At 40.8% G+C, this 22,056-nt stretch overlaps 1 protein-coding gene across 1 annotated transcript; it reads right to left on the bottom strand.

Moving 5' to 3' along the window:
* Nucleotides 1-7,444: 7,444 nt before the first annotated feature.
* Nucleotides 7,445-21,514, bottom strand: PDCD2 (programmed cell death 2). Its single transcript, XM_036767642.1, has 6 exons — nt 21,208-21,514; nt 17,807-18,049; nt 16,807-16,965; nt 12,848-12,951; nt 11,568-11,681; nt 7,445-8,332 (listed from the first exon to the last, which is right to left on the bottom strand). Exons 1-6 carry the CDS (start codon nt 21,512-21,514, stop codon nt 8,174-8,176), a joined length of 1,086 nt encoding a protein of 361 aa, XP_036623537.1. The 3' UTR covers nt 7,445-8,173.
* Between the last annotated feature and the right edge of the window lie 542 nt (nt 21,515-22,056).

The raw sequence follows: 22,056 nt of genomic DNA, 5'->3' as shown, positions 1-22,056 counted from the left end.
AAGTGGATAATGTAGTAATGAGAATGGATCTCTGTGTTACAGCCAGGTCAAAAGGACACCCATCACCACTAGTAAATGGTTGGGTTACAGTGGGTAACAACACTCCATCTCCTCAGAACAAATAGAGATTTGTTCTGCATTTGTAGAGGCATCTGTGCCTAAAATCCTGCCTACAACACAGGACAGGAAACAGAACCCAGTGTGGCACAGACCAGGCCCTTCTCTGAAAATTGAGGCCTAACTCCAAGCCTATTCCTGAGGTGCCCACCAACGCTACTATATAAGCTGTGGAGGAATCCCTTCTGCCTAAAAATGCTTGATCTACCAGATTTAAGTCCAAATGGTTGACAGTTGGCTTGATGGCAGTAAAAGTATTGGTTCACCATGGTATACAGAAGCTTAGGCTAGGGCTGGAAGGGTGTTGTGTGGACCCACAGTCTATAATCTGTAGGGGGCCCAGAAGTTCAGGAAGGGAGTGTCTAGTGTTATTTTTGCTTAAAATTATAGTAAGGGAATGTTCTTTAATAATTATACTTTAGTCTGCATCAATTCATACAATTCTCCCTAAGTTTCAATTTTTCATGTTTGTGATTTCTTACAACATAATATATTACAGCCTTTTTCATTAATTTACCACAATTAGTTCAGGTGATTCCTAAATCATGAGTGCCTACTTTGGTTTTAGCTTTTTTCACATCTCAAAGAATGCTTAGGAGTCGAGGTAATTTAGGCAAGGAAGTATAGGAAATTTAAGTCTTCAGCCCCAGCCGTGTCTTTACTGCTGTTTTTGCCAGACCAGTGATTTTATCAGTGGAGCCACCAAAGATTGGTACCTAGTCTGTAACCAAACACCACCTATGCCTTCCACCGTGCCCTCTGTAAGCCTGTCCCATGGGCAACAAACTTGGCTTCATCCTAAGTCATCACTGAAACCTAGAACCTCCCTGGCCATTCCCCTGGGCCTTCTGGTTGAAGTGGAGGAGTTCGAATACTCCTTGCTTAACCTTCACCACTTCCAGGTTCTCTAAACTTCCTCCAAGGATCATAACCTCTCTTCTTTGGAGATAAACACTGTTGTTACCTACCACTCAACAAAATCTGATTGCTGCTGTAGGTCACTCCCCTTCCTTCTTCCCTCAGCAAGTTCAGTACCTGGATATGAAAAGCAAGATATCTAGGGTTTTACTAGCTAGATTCCTTTTTAGGGGGACTGCCTAAGTCACTGGCCAACAATAGGTCGCAGCCGAAGCCTACCTGGGTCATTGTTTGGGTTCTGATGGCTCAGAGTGAATGTAAATAGCAGTTGTTTCTGTTTTGGCCAGAAATCCTGAGGGTCTTCTCCCCTTCCCAGATTGATTTTTTTTTTTAACTAGGTGAAAGAGGCCATTTTTTTTGCCTCAATTCTTACCAAGTTTAATCACCGAATGGGAGTTGCCTCAGACGAACTGAGACATGGGAAAGACCTTACCTTAAAAAAAGGCTAAGGCCAGGGCCATCTCCAGTTGTTCTGATCTATATCTTGCAACTGGACCTATATATATGGCTCAGGAGGAGAAAGGCTGGTTACTTTGCACAGCCCTGCCTCACTTAAATCCAATTCACTTGCAAGTCATGGCATCACCTTCCTGATTTCATGGTCCTCTTTGAGAATGAGGGACAAACCACAGCCTGCATCACAATTTTTCTCTAAACTGCCTTCACCCGTAGAGGGGTTTAAACATCCAACACCAGAGCCATACACTCCCTCAATCTACTCATTTCTCCATGACCTACTCCTCCACCCTACCTCAACTTCAATCAAAAAAGGCCATACTCTTGATCTTCTCATCACCCACAAAGGCACCATACCTCCATGTTCAAGAGTTCTGAAATAACTTTATCTGACCATAATCTGTTGGCTTTTACTTTGCCCTCTCCCTTCTCTTATGAAACCCTGTTCTTTATCTACATTGCAACTTCCAATCCCTCAAACTGTTTTCTCCCAAGGTTTCTCCCCTGCGCTAACCACACTTTCACCCTTCCCCCATCTTAAGCCACTTAAACTTTATGCTGTCTTCCTCAGTGGATCACATCTGCTGCCCTCACTCCTACGCATGTGCTGCTGAAGGTAAGTGAAGAAAATCATGAACCCTTCTGGATCCACTGTGAATTTGTTATACAACTTAACTGGGCCCTCAATGCCACAAAGCCCTCCTTATACACCCATCAGCTCACTGTTCCACTCTTCACAGCAGTTCCTTCAGACCTTTTCATCCTTTCTCAAATCTCCCATCCCTGCCCCCCCCCACCCTACTCCTCTCAGGCTGATATTTTACAGTCTATTTGCTGTGACCTCCCTCTTGACAAAGGCTCAGCCCTCCATCCATAAAAGCAACCCCATTCCCTCACATCTCCAACTGACTGCCCCACTGTCATGCCTTCTGGGTTATCCTCAACCTCCCCCTGTCTGCTGGCTCCCTCCCTACTGCCTACAAGGCTGTCCATGTGTCCCCCAACCTTAAAGAATGCTCACTTGATCCTTCCATTTCAACTATCATCCTATCTCTTCTGCCCTTCAGGGCAAAACTTGAGAAGGCATTCTACAATAGGAGGCCTCCACTTTCTCTTCTCTCTTCTTGGCCCCTTACAAAAGTCCAGCTTCTAACCTCATTGTTCCACCAAAACTGCTCTTGCCAAAGTTATCAGTGATCATTTTCATTTTTCATAAGGTTTTATTGACTTGTTTCTTATATATCAGTTATTCCCAACCACACCCTCCCATACAGCCATCCCTTACAACAAACAGGGTTTTCTTAGGGAGGGGGAAAAATGCCATAACTAATCAATACATTTTTTAAAATCCAAAAATGTGCCAATGTGAAACACCTGTGGGCCCTTCCTCCCCCGCTCCAGTTTGGAGTATCCTTATACTTCGAGTCTGTTCGATCTCTCTTTTTACTTTTTTGGTGTCAGTGTTTCCATTCACCTTGTTACAGTCATTGTATAGGGTGTGTTCTTGGCCCTGCTTACTTCTCTCAGCATTAATTAGTTCATATAGATCTTTCCACGTTTCCACACATCATTTCTTACAGCACAGTAACTTCCCATTACATTCATGTACCACGGTTTGTTTAGCTATTTCCCAACTGATAGGCATCTACTTTGTTTCCAATTCTTTGCCATCATAAAAAGTTCTGTTCCAAATGTCTTGGCATGTGATAGGGACTTTTTTCTTGCTGATAGTGTATAAGCCCAGTAATAGGATCTGTGGTTAAAAGGTTATGCCTTAAACTCTCTGACCTCCAATCTCTAATCTCTAACTACCTTTCAGACATTTCAAACCGGACCCCCAGTAGACACCTTAAACTCAAAATGTGCAAAACTGAACTCACCTTTCCCCCAGACCCTCCCCTATTCCTAAATTCCCTGTTACTGTTGAAGGCAACATCATCCTCCCAGTCCCCCAGGTTCACAACCTAGGTGTCATCCTCAGCTGCCCAGTTGTCTCTCACCCACCATATCCAATCTGTCGCCTGGGTCTTTTAATTTCACCTTTGCAACATCTTTCCTATTGCTGAGGGAGAAATGAACCCAGGGATGTAGAAATCCCAAACCAAAGTTCCCAAGGCAAGGCTGCCTGGAATGAATTCGCAGACCCAAGCATTCTGTAAGTCAAGGAGGGAAAGATTTATTACGCTTTAGGTAAATAAAGCTGGCAAGAGTTCTTAGGGAACCTCAACCATACAGGGCTACAAGGAAAGTTTGAGTACAAGATTTAAGGATGAAATCTGTCAATTAGGTGTTTTGGGGTGGGATTGGAGAGTGGTTTAGGTATGATTAAGGGGTGGTCAGTTCTTGAAGGAACATGAAGGTATCTTACCCAGAGTTCACTGGGAAACAGCCCAGGGGGTGGGGGGGCCCTACCCAGGGGTGTGGTTTTGCCTGTGAAACGTCACTAAGTCACCAAAAGTTCAGGGCTGGCTGGGAATGTCCAGGTGGACTCTATCATGTGTCTTGTTAGACAAGATTAACGTAAGGGAGTATACATTTGACTGTGTCTAGGATGGGTGTTAGACTCAGTGTATTGTCAGCTATCAACATCCTGAATCAATCTATAATTGGGCATAGCTGCTTACTGAGGAAGAAGCAGAGATGAGTTAGTTGGGGAACGCTGCCCTTTAGCTAGAGATAGGGTCAATGCTTACAAGCTAGGGAGAGATGTGATTTTAGAACTGGAGTTCAGGCACAGGCAGAGGCTAGAAACATGTTAGAATTAGGGTCCAAGCACAAGCACCCCATCACTATATGCCTCCTCTCTTTTGATACTGCCACCACCCTAATGCAAGCCCTCATCAACTTAAGTCTTAAAGAGGGCTGTCTGTCACAGGTTAAAATGACTTGGCCAGTCCTATAACCTGTTTGTCAGAAACAGAACTTGAACCCAGATCTTCCAGACTCTAAGACTATAGCTCTCTCTTCTAGGAAAAAAAAATTTTAAGGGAAGATCAAAAGAATTTATAACTTTATTTTTAAAATCCTTCCCCAATGACTGGAAAGCTAACTGGCAGGTCATCAGAAAAAATTAAAAACCCTGTCTAAAAGCCATCCCCCATTCCCCCCCCAAAAAAAAGTGCTCAGAGGATACCAAAAGAACTTCAAACTAATAACCACAGTTAAGTGTGTTCCAAATCACTGAGAAATGCATATCAAAACAGTCTTAGGGCTTCACCTCACACACTGCAAATTGGCAAAATGATCGAAGTTAATGTTTGAGTTGTGAAAACACGATAGACACACTAATTCATTACTAATGGAGCTGTGAATTTGCCAAGACCGTTTTGGAAAGCGATTTAATGTTAAGTAAATAATGTGGCTAACCACTCTGATGCAGAGATTCCACTGCTAGGCAAATACCCCAAGGGAGTCACTGATAAAGATTAAAAAAACCCAAAATATTTATAAGCAGCACTTTTTTTCAATACCGAAGAACTGTAACAATGTAGAAGCCATCAAATAAGGTATGAGGGCACACAATGCAATGCATTACTGTCCTCTAAGAAATGATGACAATGGCATGGACTTACATGAGCTCATGCAAAGCAGAGCCAAGAACTACAAAGTAATGTTAACAATATAAATGGAGAGCAACTACAAATAATAAAAAATGTTGCAAATTAATAAGCTTGGCTCCAAAAAGCTATGCCTCTCCACCACCTCTGTGGGCTGGGGGGGTGGGGGTGGGGCACAGATTTAGAATACTAGATCAGATATTTGTTTTTCTTCTTCCCAAAAAATTTTTTTTTCTACAGAACGGTTCAGAGGTGCAAGGACAAATAAACAGGAGAAATTTTAGCCTATATAAAAATCAATAAATTGGTAAACCAGTACAATTTATAATGGTCAAGCAGTCTTACCAACTATAGCTTTGAGTAGTCTCAATTAAAATTCAACTGTAGTGGTTACTATGTAGCTCTCCATTATGGACTTTTTAAACCTCTAATTATTGTGATAAGATATTCTTTTAAAGGCAAAATTTGACTACTTTCCACAATACTCCCATTAGCCACAAAGGATGATCTTAAAATTGATACTCCTCAGTTCCTTCATCCTAATGTAGCTGACCTTGGGTTCTTGAAGACTAGATCAGGGGACCTTTCCTAGAACAACAAATGAAACATGCTCCCCCATTCTCAGGCGAAGAGGAGGAGGATGCAGAATGTTACACACATTGTTACACTTCGTTGCTTTTTCTTAACTTTTTGTTATAAGGGAGGGTTCAACCAGGGGTTAGAGGGAATTGGCAGAGTAGATAGTAAAAAATAAAAGCATCAGGAAGTTTTTAAAAAGGCAGGGTGGCTATGAAAGGAGTTACGTTCTGGTGAAATCCCATACCCACAACAGAACCGTTTAGAGTACAGGTTTGGCAAAGCTAATATATCCACTATCAGACCCACCAACCTAAGTGCTGGGGGGCTCACCACCAGTTAACCAGTAAGTGATTTTGGCCACAGCAAATTATAAGCATCTTTAAAAGTACGTAAGATGTGTGATGTTACAGTGTACCCCCAGTCTTTAAAATATTGAAGTAGGACAGTTGGGAGTTACAAGTACAGCCAAGTTCCCCCCTAGTAACTGCCTCCCTTTATGCCAAGTACAAAACCTTTCAACACGATACTGAGACATTGTAATCTCATACACATATAAGAGGATGAACTGACGGATGAACAACGAACTGGGGACCTAGAAATGGAGTAGGTTAAGATGGACTGCATTGCGAAATTCCGCAGTGCTTCCAAGGTCTCAAAAATCTCTGCTAGTGCAAAGGCTCATTTCTTCAAAAGAATATTCTGGTGACGCTATGTGGTTATTGTTCAGTCGTGTCCTACTCTTTGTGACCCCATGGACCTGGAATGGTTTGCCATGTTCTTCTCCAGTGGATTAAGGCAAAGGCTAAAGCCAAATTTGAACTCAGGTCTTCCTGACTACAGGACTAGTGCTCTATCCACTGAGCAATCTAGCTGCCCAGTGACGCTCTATGGCTTAATTATGGAGCACCATAATGTTGGAGGAATTAAAATTTCAAGTAATGTGGAGGGCAATAGAAGCACGTGTACTGGTAATCAAGGTGGGACTTTTTTGTTTTTGACTGTTTTAGAATTCTAAATTTACTAAGTGCCTTTGATTAAATCTTACTAGGTGCAAAGCTACAGGCACATACCCTTTTGCTAACTAGGTGTAAAGCCCCAGACTCACACTCTTTTGCTAATTAGGTGTGAATCCTTCAGGCCCTGAACAGGATATAAAAACTCGGGGGTTAGCCTTTTGTTTGGGGCTCACTCATGGAAGGAGTGTTGAGATTCTGGACAAGCCATTCTAACTGCTCTCCCACCCCACCCCCCCAGCTTTGCTAACCTAGATGTTGGTTTGTAGTTGGTCTATTTATAATGTATATTTATAATTTGTCTGTATTTGCTCTGAAGTTCAGGGTGCTGGCTTTTCCTCCTGAAATAAGTGAGTTATATTCGTATGTTAATTCCTTAAAGTTAAGACCCAACAAAACCAGCAACAAGAGCTGCCAACACAGGTTCTTTTGATCTGCTTTACTAAGGAAAGCAGCGTTAATGGGGTTAGCAATCTTATTTCAATCCAACATACAAATATTCACTTACTTCAGGGGAAATGCTGGCACCCCAAACTCCAGAGCAAATACAAATTACAAACATACATCATAAACAGACCAAATACAATTCATAGTTACCAAGAAAGCAACATCTGGGTTGATAAGCCTCGAGGCTCTTAGAGTGGCTACCCAGAGTCCCATGCCAACAGCCTCCCAGGAGTGAGAGCCTGAAGGGAGAACACCAACCTCTGGGTTTATATAGCCTCTGATGTCACAAACATGTCACTCAAACCCATGTAAACTAGGCTCTCCCTTAAGGCAAGGAGGTCATCAAGGATTCCTGATTTAATCAAGGAAACAAAGGCCAAACTCTTCAAGGGCACTTGATTGAATAAGTGCTAAAAGCCCATCTTCATTACCGATACAAGGTGTTAGTGTCTGAGAGAACAGAAGGAGAAATAAGGAGATAAGACAAAAGGGAAGAGACAGAAAAAAAAATGACAAAAGACAAAGGGGAAAACAAAACATCCAACCTTAGACTTAAGGAATGAAGTGATTAGCAGCCTCGTTTGCAAAAACTCAATTATTCCTGTCACTCCCCACCAGAAACTGGCTGCTCTGCTGCTTAACAGCTGAGGAGTTCTAGTCATTAAAAAGATAAAGGTATGGCTCTGTATTATCATGTCAGCACACTAAGTGTAAAAATTAGTACTGCAAGGGCTTTGGGCAAAAGATTCTGTTAATTATGAAAACAAGAAACCACCATCAGTAAAGTACTTGATTATGTGATTAAGAGCTGAGCGTAAGTTCTCTGATATCCAGCTTTGCAGTTCACTATAATAAAATTCTTCCTCCCATGGTTGAGCAGGCACATCAGCATGTGCATTAAACTAAATGGCCATCACAGTCAGCCTGCCGGCAGACACTGGGACTGTTGTGATGAGTTTTATCTCGATTACTGTAACATTAGCTTTTCTCCTCATTACACCAGCATATTCAAGGCTTGAAGATCATCCAGTTATTCTAAAATGTGGAGTACAAAATAACCAGACTAGAGATTTGTCTTTCATGATTTTAAGTTGTCTCTGTAAAGTCTTGTTTCCAAATGAACTCCTCTGTGTACTTTGTGCCCAAGTTGCAGCTCTCCACACAGGTAAATACAGCCAGAGTCCCCCAGTCGACACTTCTGCCCAGTCTGTCAGCCTTCAGGTAATTTAGAAGCTGTGGCATAACCTGAGAAAAGACAACATGGAATTGGAGAGCAGCACATCCCTATTCTTATTCGGATTAAAGCTAGTGATGATAAGCTTAATTTTTATACTTTTATCTTAAATTATTAAACTCTTTAAGAAAGATCACAGTTACTATATATAACTGACATTCTTAGCAAATTCCCTGGCCCCCTCTATGGCTCCATCTCCATGTAGCCCTCAGGTTAACATATGCCTGTTGGGAAGGAGCAGCCAACTAAGTAAGTAAGTAGGTATAAGTCTCACTTCACAAACTACAGGTCTGGAGAGATCATCTGTCTTGGTTGTTTTTTCTATTAAAATAGCTCCAACAGTTACAGTTACTAAAAATGTTGTAACAGGGCCGTCCAAAACATGGGTCGTGCACCCCCATGCGGGCCGCCTGTGTCCACTACAAGCATAGAAATCCACACAAATGCTTTAGTTAAAGCATTTATGTCAATTTCCACACCCATAGTAAACACAGGCGGACCATACTTTGGACAGCCCTGTGTTAGAATACTAATTTTACCCCAATTTATAATTGATTAAGGGACAAAAATAGGCAGTTTTCTTTTTTTTTTTGCTTTTTTTTTTTTGGCAGGGCAATTGGGGTTAAGTGACTTGCCCAAGGTCACACAGCTAGTAAATGTGTCAAGTGTCTGAGGCCGGATTTGAACTCAGGTCCTCCTGACTCCAGGGCCGGTACTCTACTCACTGCGCCACCTAGCTGCCCCCAGGCAGTTTTCTAAAGAAGAAATCCAAACTATCAACAGCCATATGAAAAAATGCTCCAAATTAATGAGAAAGGCAAATTAAAACAACTCTTGAAATTCCAACTCACATTCATCAGACTGGCAAAGCTGACAAAAAAGGATAATGACAAATGGTGCAGGGGCTACAGGAAGACAGGTAAAATGAGGCACTGCTGGTGAAGCTGTGAATTAGCCCACTCATTCTGTAAAATAATTTGCAACTATAACCTAAAAGTTACTGAACCATGCAGACTCTCATCCAGGGATACCACTATAAGGACTAAAACCCAAAGAGATCAAAGAAAGAGGGAAAGGACCCATATGTACAAAAATATTTATAGGGGCTTTTTGTGGAAAACACGAACTGGAAACTTAAGGAGATGCCCAGCATTTGGGGAATAGCTAAATAAATCATGATATATAAATGTAAGAAATTAAAGGCGAAAACCAGAGAAACTTGTGAGGACATATATGAACTGATAAGAGTCAAGTGAGCAGAACCTAAAGAACTATTTCTATAATAACAACAAGAGTAAAGAAAAACTACTTTGAAAGACTTAGGAACTCTGAACAACAGGATGACCAATCACAATTCCAGAAGACCCACAAGGAAACATTCCACCCACCTCCTGACTCAGGTACAGAATGAGACATTTTTAGACATGGCCAAATGCAAAACTTAAGTTTGTTTGACTGTGCATATTTGTTACAAAGGTTTTGATCCCTCCACCTTTCCTCCTTCAAGGGTGCAGGCATGGGAGTATGAAAAAAACAAATTTTTGTTAATTTTTTTATCTAAAAATTGTTTTTAAATTTAAAATATTCTAATGTTAAGAAAGAGTAGTATTAATAACAATGTATACAGCAACTATAACCTACTGATTTATTTTGAGAAAAGAGTAAAAAGGTAGAACTGTGGCAATATAGTTCTACTTGAAATTGTATTCTATAATAGATCATATACTGGTTAATTTAAAAATCACTGCAAAATGACCCACTAGGAGACACACTTCAACCTGATTAAGATATCAAGTGCTTTAAAAATCAGTCTCAAGTTGATTTGTGGAAAAAGTAAAATTCCTACTTAAATCCTCTTACAAAATACAATGTGAATGAAGAGTCCCTATTCACCACTGAATAATGAAACTATGTTTTCAGGGCATTTCTATTAAATGCATATAGATTTCAATAGTATTAGTCCATATGATAGAAAAATATCTAGATTTTTTCAAAGATCTATTTCTCTCTCAATTCCCTCTACTCAGTGAAAAAAGAAACAAAACAAAATCCTTGTAACAACTATGCACAGCTGAACGAAACTAATTTCTGCGTTGGCCATGTCTAAAAAAATATGTCTCTTTCTGTATTTTGGGTCAAGAAATGTATGTCATGTTTCCTCATGGGTCCTTTGGAATCCTGGTTGGTCACTGTGTTGCTTAGAATTCTTACATTTATCAAAGATGTGTCTTTATAACATTATTGTTACAGTATAAGTTGTTCTCTTACTTGTGCTCACTTCACTCTGCATCAATTCATACAAGTCTTTCCAGGTTTTTCTGCAGTCTTCCCTTTCATCATTTCTTCCAGCACAACAGTATTCCATTACATTCACATACCATAACTGGTTCTCAGTTTCCAGTTCTTTGCTACCATAAAAAAGAGCTATTGTAAGTATTTTTGTACATACGGGTCTTTTTGCTTGAAACAGGACCCTATTTACAGCTAACTACTGCAGAGCAAACACTCTTTATGGTCTGACAGATTGATGTTCATCACTGTGAGTACTTCCCCTGATGCAGATCACCTCATCCCATGTGATTCCAATTTATGACTTTTCACAAATGTTCCATAGAATATCCATTCCTTTTATGTGTCAAGGACCAACAACACAGATTAAAAAATTAATTCAGAAAATAGACTAATTTTAGCCATGTGTAATGTTAATGGGATATGAAGATCTTCCCCACCCATCAATAGGCCTCACGTGGAGCCCATTAAGGGAAACTTGCTTGTAGGATGGCTTTCACACCTTTTGCTACTAAGCTGATTAGGCACTGAGTCAAGAGGGCTGTGATGCCTTCTGACTCTGAGAAGTATATATATATACACTCTGAGTTGGTATTTTGCTTTAGGGGTTCACTTATGAGAACGACCTTATGATTCCCTGGTTGAAACTGAGTAGCCATATGTTCAGACCATCAACTGCTCAGATGTAAAGGCTCTCTCTATCCAATGGTGTATGTAAAGTGTATAGCAATATTGCTTTGATTCAGGCAGTCAGAGCCTCTGCTTGTATTTCCTCAGACATTCAGGGTACTGACCTTCCCCTGAACTAGTGAATGTAATTAAAAGTAGCATTGTTAACTCCTTTTTGAGCAGTCTTTTCTAGAAAGGCAGATTAAAGAACCTGTGCTACCAGGAATCCTGGGTGTGCCAGGGTGCTTCCTGCTACACCATGATCATCCCTTATTTCAGAACTCATACCTGGAATTCAAATATCCTCCTGGCACCACATGGACAATTTGGAATATCTTGTTCTTGAGGAATATTTTCACCAGAAATCCAGATAGGGTCAATTCCTCTGCCATATCTAAGAATCTAAAATCAAACGGAAAGTTCTTAAGACATTATCACTCACAAATCTTACAAAAAAGAGTTATGAGGAAAAGATTTTACAGATAGCTTTGGAAAGTTTACATGGGTTTGGAAAGTTCCCCTAAATATGGCAGAAATATTTATCTGAAATAGTCTGATATATAATATAAAATATATAACAATTCTGAGAAAATACCTGTTATTATGCACTAGCAATGCTTTCTCAAAACATACAACAAAGCTGATAAATCAACTCAGTTCATCAGTAATAAAGGCACTATGACTCAACAGAAAGATCTCAAAGGTATTCCATGCTTATTCCATTTATCACAATCCTTGCATTCCACTTAGTGCAGCTGGCAGCAGAGCAGTAGGAAAGGAAGCAGTCTCCGATCTAAATCTAGCCTATGGTCCAGCAGAATACAGTGCAGCACTCTGGTCTTTAGCATCTGATACTTAAGATCTATGTTTAAGGTTGGCCACAAGAATTAAGAAACAAAATTAGAAAAACTGAACAAATGCCAGAAGAAACACTCTATGGATCAAGGTAAAATCCATTAAAGAATCAACTCTATCAAATACTGGTTCTGCTCTAACAAGATGCTGTGAAAATGAATACACAACTAGAAATCACTCACTTCACTCACAGGCTCCAAACACCAGAGATGACTGTGGCAAATCTTTTAATATGAAGTAATGCTCTGAACTTCCTCCCACTATACCCTTGCTCACTTCTGAGATTGTTGCTTGGGTTTCATTTTATTTTAGGTACGGGACTTACGCAAACCTAAATGGCCTTTTTTCAGGCAGCTGGCATGTTTAAGGTGAAGAGAAGTGAAGCAAAATGCAGAGTACAGAGTCCCGTGAATGATAAAGCAAAAAAGGAGAGTAAATTATCTTCTCCTGTCCAAAAAGGCAAACTATATAGACCCCATCACACAATGATGCAAAGACATCATAAAAAGAAAAAAATTCTATAAAGATTATCAATCATAAAGAATTAACATAACTATATTATCAGAGCATTGTTTTTACAGACGGCCCATCAAGGCACAATCCTTTGTAAAAAATATTTGTTGTGGTGGTGGTGGATTTTACCTTCTAAAATAATTACTCAAAAAGTATTTTTCCAAGGTAAAAATGTGACAATTACACGTTGTCTACTTTACCTGGTCTGGCTCAAGGGCTATTTGAGTTTTAAATTTCTGGAAGATTTTATCTTCCCTAGATTCATGCTTTGCTATGGAATCCAATTCTGCCTCAAGTGCTTCATCTGAAAGAAACAAACAAATGCTATAAACAAATTCTAATGACAGCAGATGTACAACAAGAACAATAACCCACTTATTTAGCACTTCATAGTTCACAGAGAACTTTCTTAACAACCATGGTGTAACTATTAACGATATTATCCCCACTTTACAGATTAAGGCATTGAGGATCACAGCTGTTGGTAACTTGTCAGGGGATCCTTTCTACTATACCGTATCATAGTAAGTCTCCTCAAAGTAGCTTTCTTACACTTACTTTTTTTGTGGTGTTATCTTCTGTTTTTATATATCCTTTATTTCTAAACATGTAAGTGAGGTGTGTAGGTAGTGCAGGCCCTGGAGTCAGGAAAATCTGAGTTCAAATCAGATGATAACTATGTGACCTGGGCAAGTCACTTAACCTCTGTCTGCCTCAACTGCTTCATCTGCAAAATGAGGAATATAATGGTGCCTACCTCCCAGGGTTGTTGGGAGGATCCTCAAATGTGATCTCTGTAAAGCTTTCAAGTGTGCCAGACACGCAGTAGGCACTTAATGTTTCCTTCCTTCAATCATAAATGCTTTTACATTCAATCATTGATTCAAATATTCCTACCTCCTCTATCCAGCAGGATATATAATGTTGTATTCCCATAATCTCCCCACTCTGCAAAGAAGGCAGCTATTTTCACTGCCTTCCTCAGGATCTGAATCATAGCCATGCTTCAAATTCTATCTCCTCCATTAAGCCATCCCCATTTCCTTCTTTGTATGATAATCACTAGGTTGTAAATATAGTAGCAGTATAATATAAAAGTTAACTGTTGGGGCAGCTAGGTGGTGCAGTGAGTAGAGCATTGGCCTTGGAGTCCAGAGGACCTGAGTTCAAATCCGACCCCAGACACGTGACACACTTACTAGCTGTGTGACCTTGGGCAAGTCACTTAACCCCAATTGCCCTGCCTACCCCCCCCCACCCCGGCCAAAAAAAAAAAAGTTAATTGTTCTCTGTTTCTTTGTGTTACATATTAGTCTCTAGCCTCAAAGAGTTTATTATAGTCTCTTGTGGGAAATTATAATACTATTTAATATTTACACAACACTTTAAGGTTTACAAAGCACTGCACAGACATTACCTCATTTAAGACCCTATAAAGTACTGGCTATTCTCATCTCCAGTTTACAAAACAGGAAACTAGAGAGAGGTAAAGTCATTTCCCCAGACAAAATGATCATAACAGAAGAAAAGGGCCAGACTCCATACCTTACAAAGGAGATAGCCTTCTCTCCTGGCGGGGAAGGGCTAGGGGGGAATTGGGGAAAACTGAATGGAGGTAACACATAAGCTGGGACTTGGGAGACAGATAAAGGATGGCAAGTAGAGACGGCAATATGAAGTTTAATCGGCACTTCAGGTAGAGGTGATGGCACAAGGAAAAGCTCAGAAGATGAGTTCAGGAAAACCAAGACAAGCCAGCGAAAGCAGAAGGTTCACACAAGGAGTAGTGATAAAGCATAAAATAGAAGTTGAGGTCAGTTTATGAGAAGACTTGAATGACAAACAGGCAATGGGATACCGCCAGAGGTTTTCAGGCTCAAGAGGATGACAAGATTAGAGCCGCCTTTAATAATAATGACAGTCTCAACTGATCCTCACAACAGCCTTGCAAGGTAGGTGCTGTTCTTATCATCATTTTACAGATGAGGAAACAGAGACAGAAATTAAGTGACTTGCCCAGGGTCATAAAACTTGGAAATGTCTAAGACTGGATCAGAACTCAGGTTTTCCCGACTCCCAGCCCAGCACTCTATCCACTGAACCATCTAGCTGGTATCAAGGTGCCAAATGAATTAGAAAATGAAAAAGATCTAGCAAGCTACTGTAATAGCCAACCATGAGCAGTGCAGTGAGAAAGTAGAATTAGCAGATATAAACTAATTTGTTCAAAAAATCTGACTGTAAACAGAAGAAAGAATTACAGAGTGAGAGCAAGGTGAAATAAAATTTTCCCTCCAAGACAGGAGAGATTTGGACATATTTGTATACTCAAGGCAAGAAGTCAATGATTTTCCAATAGATAGAGTTGTTAAAGAACATGAAATAGTTTTTAAATGAAAAAAAAAAAAAAAAGGAAACCGTCAACAATCATATGAAAGAACACTCCAAAACACAAATAAGAGACAACTAAAACAAAGTGAGGCATCTCCTCACATCTATCAGATCGGCAAAGATGAAAAAATTAAAATGATTAATGTTGGAAGGCCTTTAGGAAGACAAAGCACACTAATCCTCCCACTGTAGCTGCAAAATAGTCCAACTATCCTGGAAAACAATTTGGAAGTATGCTAGAAAAGTTGATACACTGTAAATACCCTATGACCCAGTGATACTACTACCCCAAGAAGGCCAAAGACAAATGGAAGGACTTAATACAAAAACATTTAGAGGCACACTTTTTTTTGTGGTAGCAAAAATAAGGGACAAAAGGGATCAATGAGAGGAGGAATATTAAGCTAAAGAAGATAGAAGATGAGTAAACTCATGCCCAATGACTTTTATTTTCTCAGTAAAGTAAAGGGAGGGAAAGCTTTTAAGAATTCAAAATTCCCAAGTCCAAAAGGATTTAAATGTAACCTGATATTCTGAGAGGAAAAAAAATCAAAACCAAATCAACCTTTAAGTTTGGGTATTGATGTTTGTTTTTGGAGGGGACAAGGCAGGGCAATTGGGGTTAAGTGACTTGCCCAAGGTCACACAGCTAGTAAGCATGTCAAGTGTCTGAGGCCAAATTTGAACTCAGGTCCTCCTGACTCCAGGGCTAGTGCTCTATTCAGTGCGCCACCTAGTTGCCCCAATTTTGGGTATTTATAATTTGAAAACTAAACTTTTTCTCAACTCTACATAACCCTAGAATTGGATTTAATCCTGGACCCCCAACACGAATATGATACTATTCAAACTGCCTTGAAATGACTTATGCTTTCAAATTATTGGCAGATATATACAACGTATCTACTTGGGTTGTATGAATGGGCTAAATTAGGGTTAACTGCTTTAGACAAAATATCTAACTTCTCTGGGTGAGTATAACTCTCTAACCACTTTAGTGGCCACCATTAATTAGAAAAAGCCTCCCATGACAAAAGGATTAATATTCTCTTGAGGAATTGATAAACTTTCTCCTGACACTCCTCTGCCTGATGTTAGCACCTAAGTTTATGTAGACTATCATCGATTACATTCTGTTGCTTTTATGAAGCTACAAAAGACTGCAAGACTGAACTACAGCTAAGGAAGCTAAGACGGAAAAGATATATATTTTCAATCTGCAACATTATTTGTTATTTATAGGCTGCAGCTAGTGAGGTAGCTAGATTTGGCCTGGACCTGAGCCAACTGAAATAACTGGAAATGTCTGGAATCCTAGCATTTTCCCTTCTAGGGAGGGATGGAATCCTAGATGTTTAGTGAGAAGGGCTCATTGATGTCTAGTGGTGAGAAGCATTACTGAGAGCCAGAAATCCAAATAATCTATTACAAATTATTGTATAAAAAACTAAGACAGTCATTTCTGGTATTTCATAGATCTGTACTTTTATCCTGTTTTTTGTTTTTACTTTGACTGGTCCTGTGATTTCACCAATGCTCTGGGTGAAGAACTTCCCTCTAAAAATGCATGCTGGCTAAGTGACTAAGAAGTTAAATGACCTACTCAGGATCACAAAGCCAGAACCCAAGGCCAGTTTTCTATCCATTATCCCACACTGCCTCTGCTTCCATCCTATTACATAACGGAATCAGAATGGAAAAGCACAGGTTAGCTTTCTTTTTTCTTCCCTTAGAGTTTGCACATCTATCTAATAAATTTACTTCTTACCCATACTGCCTATGAGTTCAGAGTCTTCATGCTTTTCCGGGCCTTCAGGAATGCAATCAGGAATGGTAACTTTGTCAGGCTCCATCTCTTCTGTTTCTATTACAATTTCATATTCCGGAAAAAGGAACTCGTGGTCTGGGATTGCACTATTCAAATTATCTAAAAGAATATATCTGCATAGTTACCATGTGAAGTTATAGATACTCAAGGATAATAAAAAAATGACTCTGTGGGTCTCTAAAGAAGTTCACAATCTATAGCCCTTCAGATAAAACTATTTATTGGGGTCAGGAATGATGGCTGCTGAGGAAAGGCTTACCTAGAGGGAAGGGATGTGGTAGAATTGTACCTAACTCCCTTTTCAATCCTCTGACCTATACCAGATTCTTATGATTTCAAAGAGACCCACCTATTTTTAAACATCAAAATTCTTAGGGAATATTATCAGAAATTTTAATACATGCTTTTTGATAATTCCATTCATGTTTTAATATTTCAATTAATGACATCCATCCATGAAGTACTTACTTTCCAGGAAGATACCAAATCACATCATATGATGTAATATAATAAACTTCATAGAAAGTAATCATCTCTCCGGGCTTTAACAGTCAAAGTGTCACTTCACAGGGAAGGGTGCCCTCCCTTTTCTTTGCAAAAGAAAGGGGACTGCAGCTGTGGAATACTGTGCATGTCAGACTTTTCAACATTTTGGTTAGTTTTATATAACTTTTTTCTTTTTTCCTCTTAAATTCTTTATCAGAAGGCCTGACTCTCTGGGAGGGAGTTGGGAAGAGGAGCACAGTGGGAAAGATGGGTGATATAAACAAAATATATCAATAAAATTTTATTTTAAAAATGAAATTAAGTACCTAGTGGCTTGTCTTTTTAAGACAAAATCATTTTTGACATCACTATTAAGAACTCAGAGCCACAAAATAGGACAGGGAGCTGAAGGAAAATTACTTGGAAAATAATTTTTTAAAAATATTTAACTTACCTGATGCTGTACAGGACTGCTTATGTCCCAACTTCCAATCAAGAGTCTGATGATCCTTACTACAATAATGGGCCTTATGACACTTGGAACAAACTTTGGGACCCAAACAGCCACAAACTCTACAGAGATGAACACCAGAACGAAGCTGTATTCTTAGAGAATCATCTTCTTTATCCGGTGGCTCTTCAGATGGTGGTTCATAAGAGTAATGGTCATTTTTCCTGGGTAGTTGATTCCTAAAAACTAGAAAAGTAGAATGAAAATAATCAAAATATATCCATAAAAATACGATGCCACTAAAAAAGGAGTTCTCTAAATCATGTCAAAGGAAAAATTATGGTATTCATAGGAAGCTGATATTAGGGTAAAAACACTGCTCATAATGCCAAAGAATCTGTTACTTACTAAGTGGTCACCAGCCAAGTTGGGCTGAATGATTCATAAACTATTCATGAACTGTTCATAAAAATACAGACTCGTGACTCCAATTTAGCTTAAAGATAATAGGGAATGTTACATTGTTGTGAACATTCCTTTTAAGATAAGTTTTCCATTTCATCTGTTTATCAGGTATATTTTGGTACCCCCATTTGATCTCAATTTTTTTCATGGAAATGATGCTTATTAGGCAACATTTTACAAATATGTTGATAGGGAATTCCTGCTTAAGCACAGACTAGACAAGATAATCTTTGAGGTCCCTTTCCAACTCCTAGATTCTGTGTTTCCATAAAATGCCAGGTAGAGGAACAAGTGGCAATTTTTTTTAGTAGAAGCAAATTTCAACTCAACATAATGAGTAACTTATCTATCAGTTTGAACTTAAAAAAAAAAGTGAAAGAAAATATCTTCTATTTTCTAGCAGAAGCATGATGTACCAAAACCAGCAATAGACTTGAGAGTCAGAAGGTATCTGGATCTAAATCCCACCTCTTACACTTTCTAGCTTTGTGAACATAAACGTGGCACAAAAATCACAAACTAAGAGTTAGAAAAGATGTACAAAAATCCTTTTTGTGGTCCAGTTCCTCCCAGACCTCTCTATACTATGTGAAGCTGCTGTCCACTCCATCTTCTGGCTCTCTCCCTCCTGGTTCTCTTCCTACCTATCTCACTGATTCTTTTCAACCTCCTCTGAAACATCATCATCCGCATCCCAGTCTTGATGTGGGTGTACCCCTGGGCTCTGTCCTGGGCCCATGATCCACTACCTACTGGATGCCTCCACCTCTATGTTGCACAGATATCTGAAACTCTGCAAGTCTAAAATACAACTTTCACTCTAAACTCATCCTAACTTTGTGATTTACATCAGCGACATCACCATCCTTCAAGGGCTGCAGTCTTTCCCTGTACTCTACCCTCCATGGCAATTCAATGGACAAGTCTTGTGAATTTTACCTCCACAACATCCCTCTCAACTGTCTCATTCTCCCTATTCATACTACAACCATCATAGTTCAGGCCCTCAACTCTTATCTGGCCTACTACAGTAGACTTCTAATTGGTCTCCCTGCCTCCAGTCTTTCTCCTCTGCAAACCATCTTCCACATAGCTGCCAAATTGATATTCCTAAAGCACAGGTCTGACCATGTCACGCCCTGGTTCTAGAAGCTTCAGCAGATCACCACTGCCTGTAGGATAAATATAAACTTCTGTTTGTAATTTAAAACCTTTCACAACCTCACCCCAGCCTCTTCTCAAGTTGATCACATATTACCCCATGTGACTTAAATTTAGTCAAATGGACTTACTTGCTGTTCACCAGACATGACATCCCATCCCCCATCTCCATGACTTTGCACAGTCTGTCCCCCACCCCTGGAATGCTCTCCCTCCTGCCCTCCAGCTCTTAGAAGCCCAGACTACATTAAAGGGTCAAGTTAAGTGCCCTTTCTTCGGATTTCCTGCACTTCCTGCCCTCTGCCCCAGGTGTTGGTGCCCCTACCATCACCAAATATTTACTTCTGTAGACATTGTGTATCTAACCCTAAATCTGTTTCTCTGCTTGCATACCGCACCCACTGTTTGTAGGTCTGAGGATTTAGTCCAAACTGGTAGATAAAAGCTATGGACTTGAAACAGGCACATCGAGGTTTCAATTCTTCCTCAAGACATTTAAGTCACTTAGTCTCCAGCTTAGCTTCTCATCTGTAAAACTGGGGTATGAATACCATACGTACCTCAAAGGCTTGCTGTAGGGTTCAAATGAAATAATATTTCTAAAGTGTTTTGTAAACATGAGAGCACCACAAAAACATGGCTTCTTATTATCGTCTTTATTATGGTTATCTGAGGCCAAACAGCATGAATATAAATCCCTCTTTCACATCGGCCTTTCAAATACTTGAAAAGAGGTCATATGTCCTACACAGACAACTCAACACAGCACACACTAACAAGGAGGAAGAGGTCTAATAATAATAACTAACATTTTATACAGCACTCTCTGTGTTTCAGAGGCTTGACAATTAACATCTCATTTGGTCCTCACGCCAAGCCTGGGAGGTAAGCATTGTTATCCCCATTCTGCCGATGATGAAACAGAGACAAACAGAAGTTAAGTAACGTCCCCAGAGTCACACAGCCAGGAAGTGTATGAGGTCCGATTGGAACTCAGGTCTTCAGTCTCCAGGCCCAGCACTCTATACTCACTGCACGGCCTAGCTGCGCCCATCTTCCTTGGAATCCTGGCTCTGCCAGTTACTTTGTGACCATCTAACAATTCACTTAACTTTTTCTAGGCCTCTATGTTTTTTCACTTATAAATTGAGGCTAATAATTGTAGCACAGAGATATGAGGCTAACTTTTTTTTTTTAAACGAGCCAAAATTCAAAAGGAAGGGAGGAGAAAACCAGAGGGAAATTTTTAAAGTACCAAAGGAATAATTAAGGAAAAGGATGGGAAAGAAAGAAAGCAGGGACTACTGGGAAATAGCTGAAAACTTGCACTCTACAGCCCTTCGCTCCCAACACCCCCCCCATACATATACACACACACCCGCAGAACTTCTCGCTCCCCTCCTTTCCTATGCCCCCCTTCCCTCTGGGAAAGCTGGTGGCTCGCTCCTGGTGTCAGAACACCGAGTTCAAATCTGGCTTCAGACACTTAGCTGTGTGACCCTGGGCTAGTCACTTAACCCTGTCTGCCTCAGTTTCCTCACCTGGAAAATGGGAATAATTGCACCTACCTCCTAGATTTGCTTCGAGGATCGAATGAGGGAACAATCGTAAAAAGTGGGCTTGGCACAGCTTCCCCTTCCCTCACTCCTCGGATTCCCTCTCGGGCAAGGCCAGGAGGGCACAGCTCTCAGCAGGCACTACGGGACTAGACCAGGCGCCGGCCTGCCCTGCCGGGGTGGAGAAGACGGCGAAGGCGGACGAGGGGAGCGGGTCCTGACCTCGGAAGCCGGCGCAGCACGGGGGCTCCCGGCAGCAGAAGACGAAGAGGCTGCGGTGGAAGGCGTCGGCGCGATCCGGGAGCGGCGCGTACAGCTGCAGCAGGAAGGCGAGCGGCCGGCGGCACAGCGGGCAAGCCAGCTCCGCGGGGCCCGGAAGGCCGCACTCGGAAAGCCACGCCGGCCGCCCGCCCACCTTGCTGGGGAACTGCTCGCTCCGCAGGCGCCAGCCCGGCGCTTCGACGGCGAAGCCCAGCTCCACTGCCGGGGCAGGGGCCGGGGCCGGGGCCAGGGCTGCGGCCGACGCCATGACGACACTCCCCGCAGCAACACCAGCCCAAGACCGCAGAGCCGAACACGCGCGTCTCACCCGAAGGAAGCTTAGCGGAAATGGCCCGGCTGGGACCGGAAACGTGCGCTGGGGAAGTGGGTCCGTCGCACACCGGGCACCCGGGATGTTAGACGATAGGTTCCCAGGCAGCGTCGTTCTGCTCTGCTCCTCTGGGCTACTTTGCTAGGAGGGCCGGAGGCGGGGAGGAGAGGGGGACGACCTCGGAGAATAAAATAATGGAGAAATAATGATTATTGAGAAATAATAGCTGGCATTTTTCTAACATTTTAAAGTTTGCAAAGGGCATGTAATAGTAACTAACTAATATGCTACTTTAAGGCATACAATATTGACCTGAGAGTTTGGTTAAAGGAGGCAAACAAGCTAGGTGATATGAAAATTCATATTGTTTATTCATTTATCCCCTTAAAGTTAGAGGACATACATGCATGTATGAAGCCAGACAAAGTCTGACTGCCTACACAAAAGAATGAGAAAGCTTATATACATTATTTTTAGCA

Source organism: Trichosurus vulpecula, chromosome 7 (assembly GCF_011100635.1).
Source record: "Trichosurus vulpecula isolate mTriVul1 chromosome 7, mTriVul1.pri, whole genome shotgun sequence".
Lineage (NCBI taxonomy): Eukaryota > Metazoa > Chordata > Mammalia > Diprotodontia > Phalangeridae > Trichosurus > Trichosurus vulpecula.
The sequence above is the reverse complement of the archived record's forward strand: the minus strand, read 5'-3'. Positions and strand labels throughout refer to the sequence as shown.

What these genes read in the sequence shown, in the direction of transcription:
- PDCD2 (XM_036767642.1), bottom strand. Translation starts at nt 21,514, where the DNA reads ATGGCGTCGGCCGCAGCCCTGGCCCCGGCCCCGGCCCCTGCCCCGGCA. An exon ending in TAGCCCTTGAGCCAGACCAG is followed by an intron (nt 11,682 to 12,847) that starts GTAAAGTAGACA and finishes GTTTGATTTTAG; the next exon opens with ATTCTTAGATATGGCAGAGG. An exon ending in GGAGGATATTTGAATTCCAG is followed by an intron (nt 8,333 to 11,567) that starts GTATGAGTTCTG and finishes GTCTTTTCTCAG; the next exon opens with GTTATGCCACAGCTTCTAAA.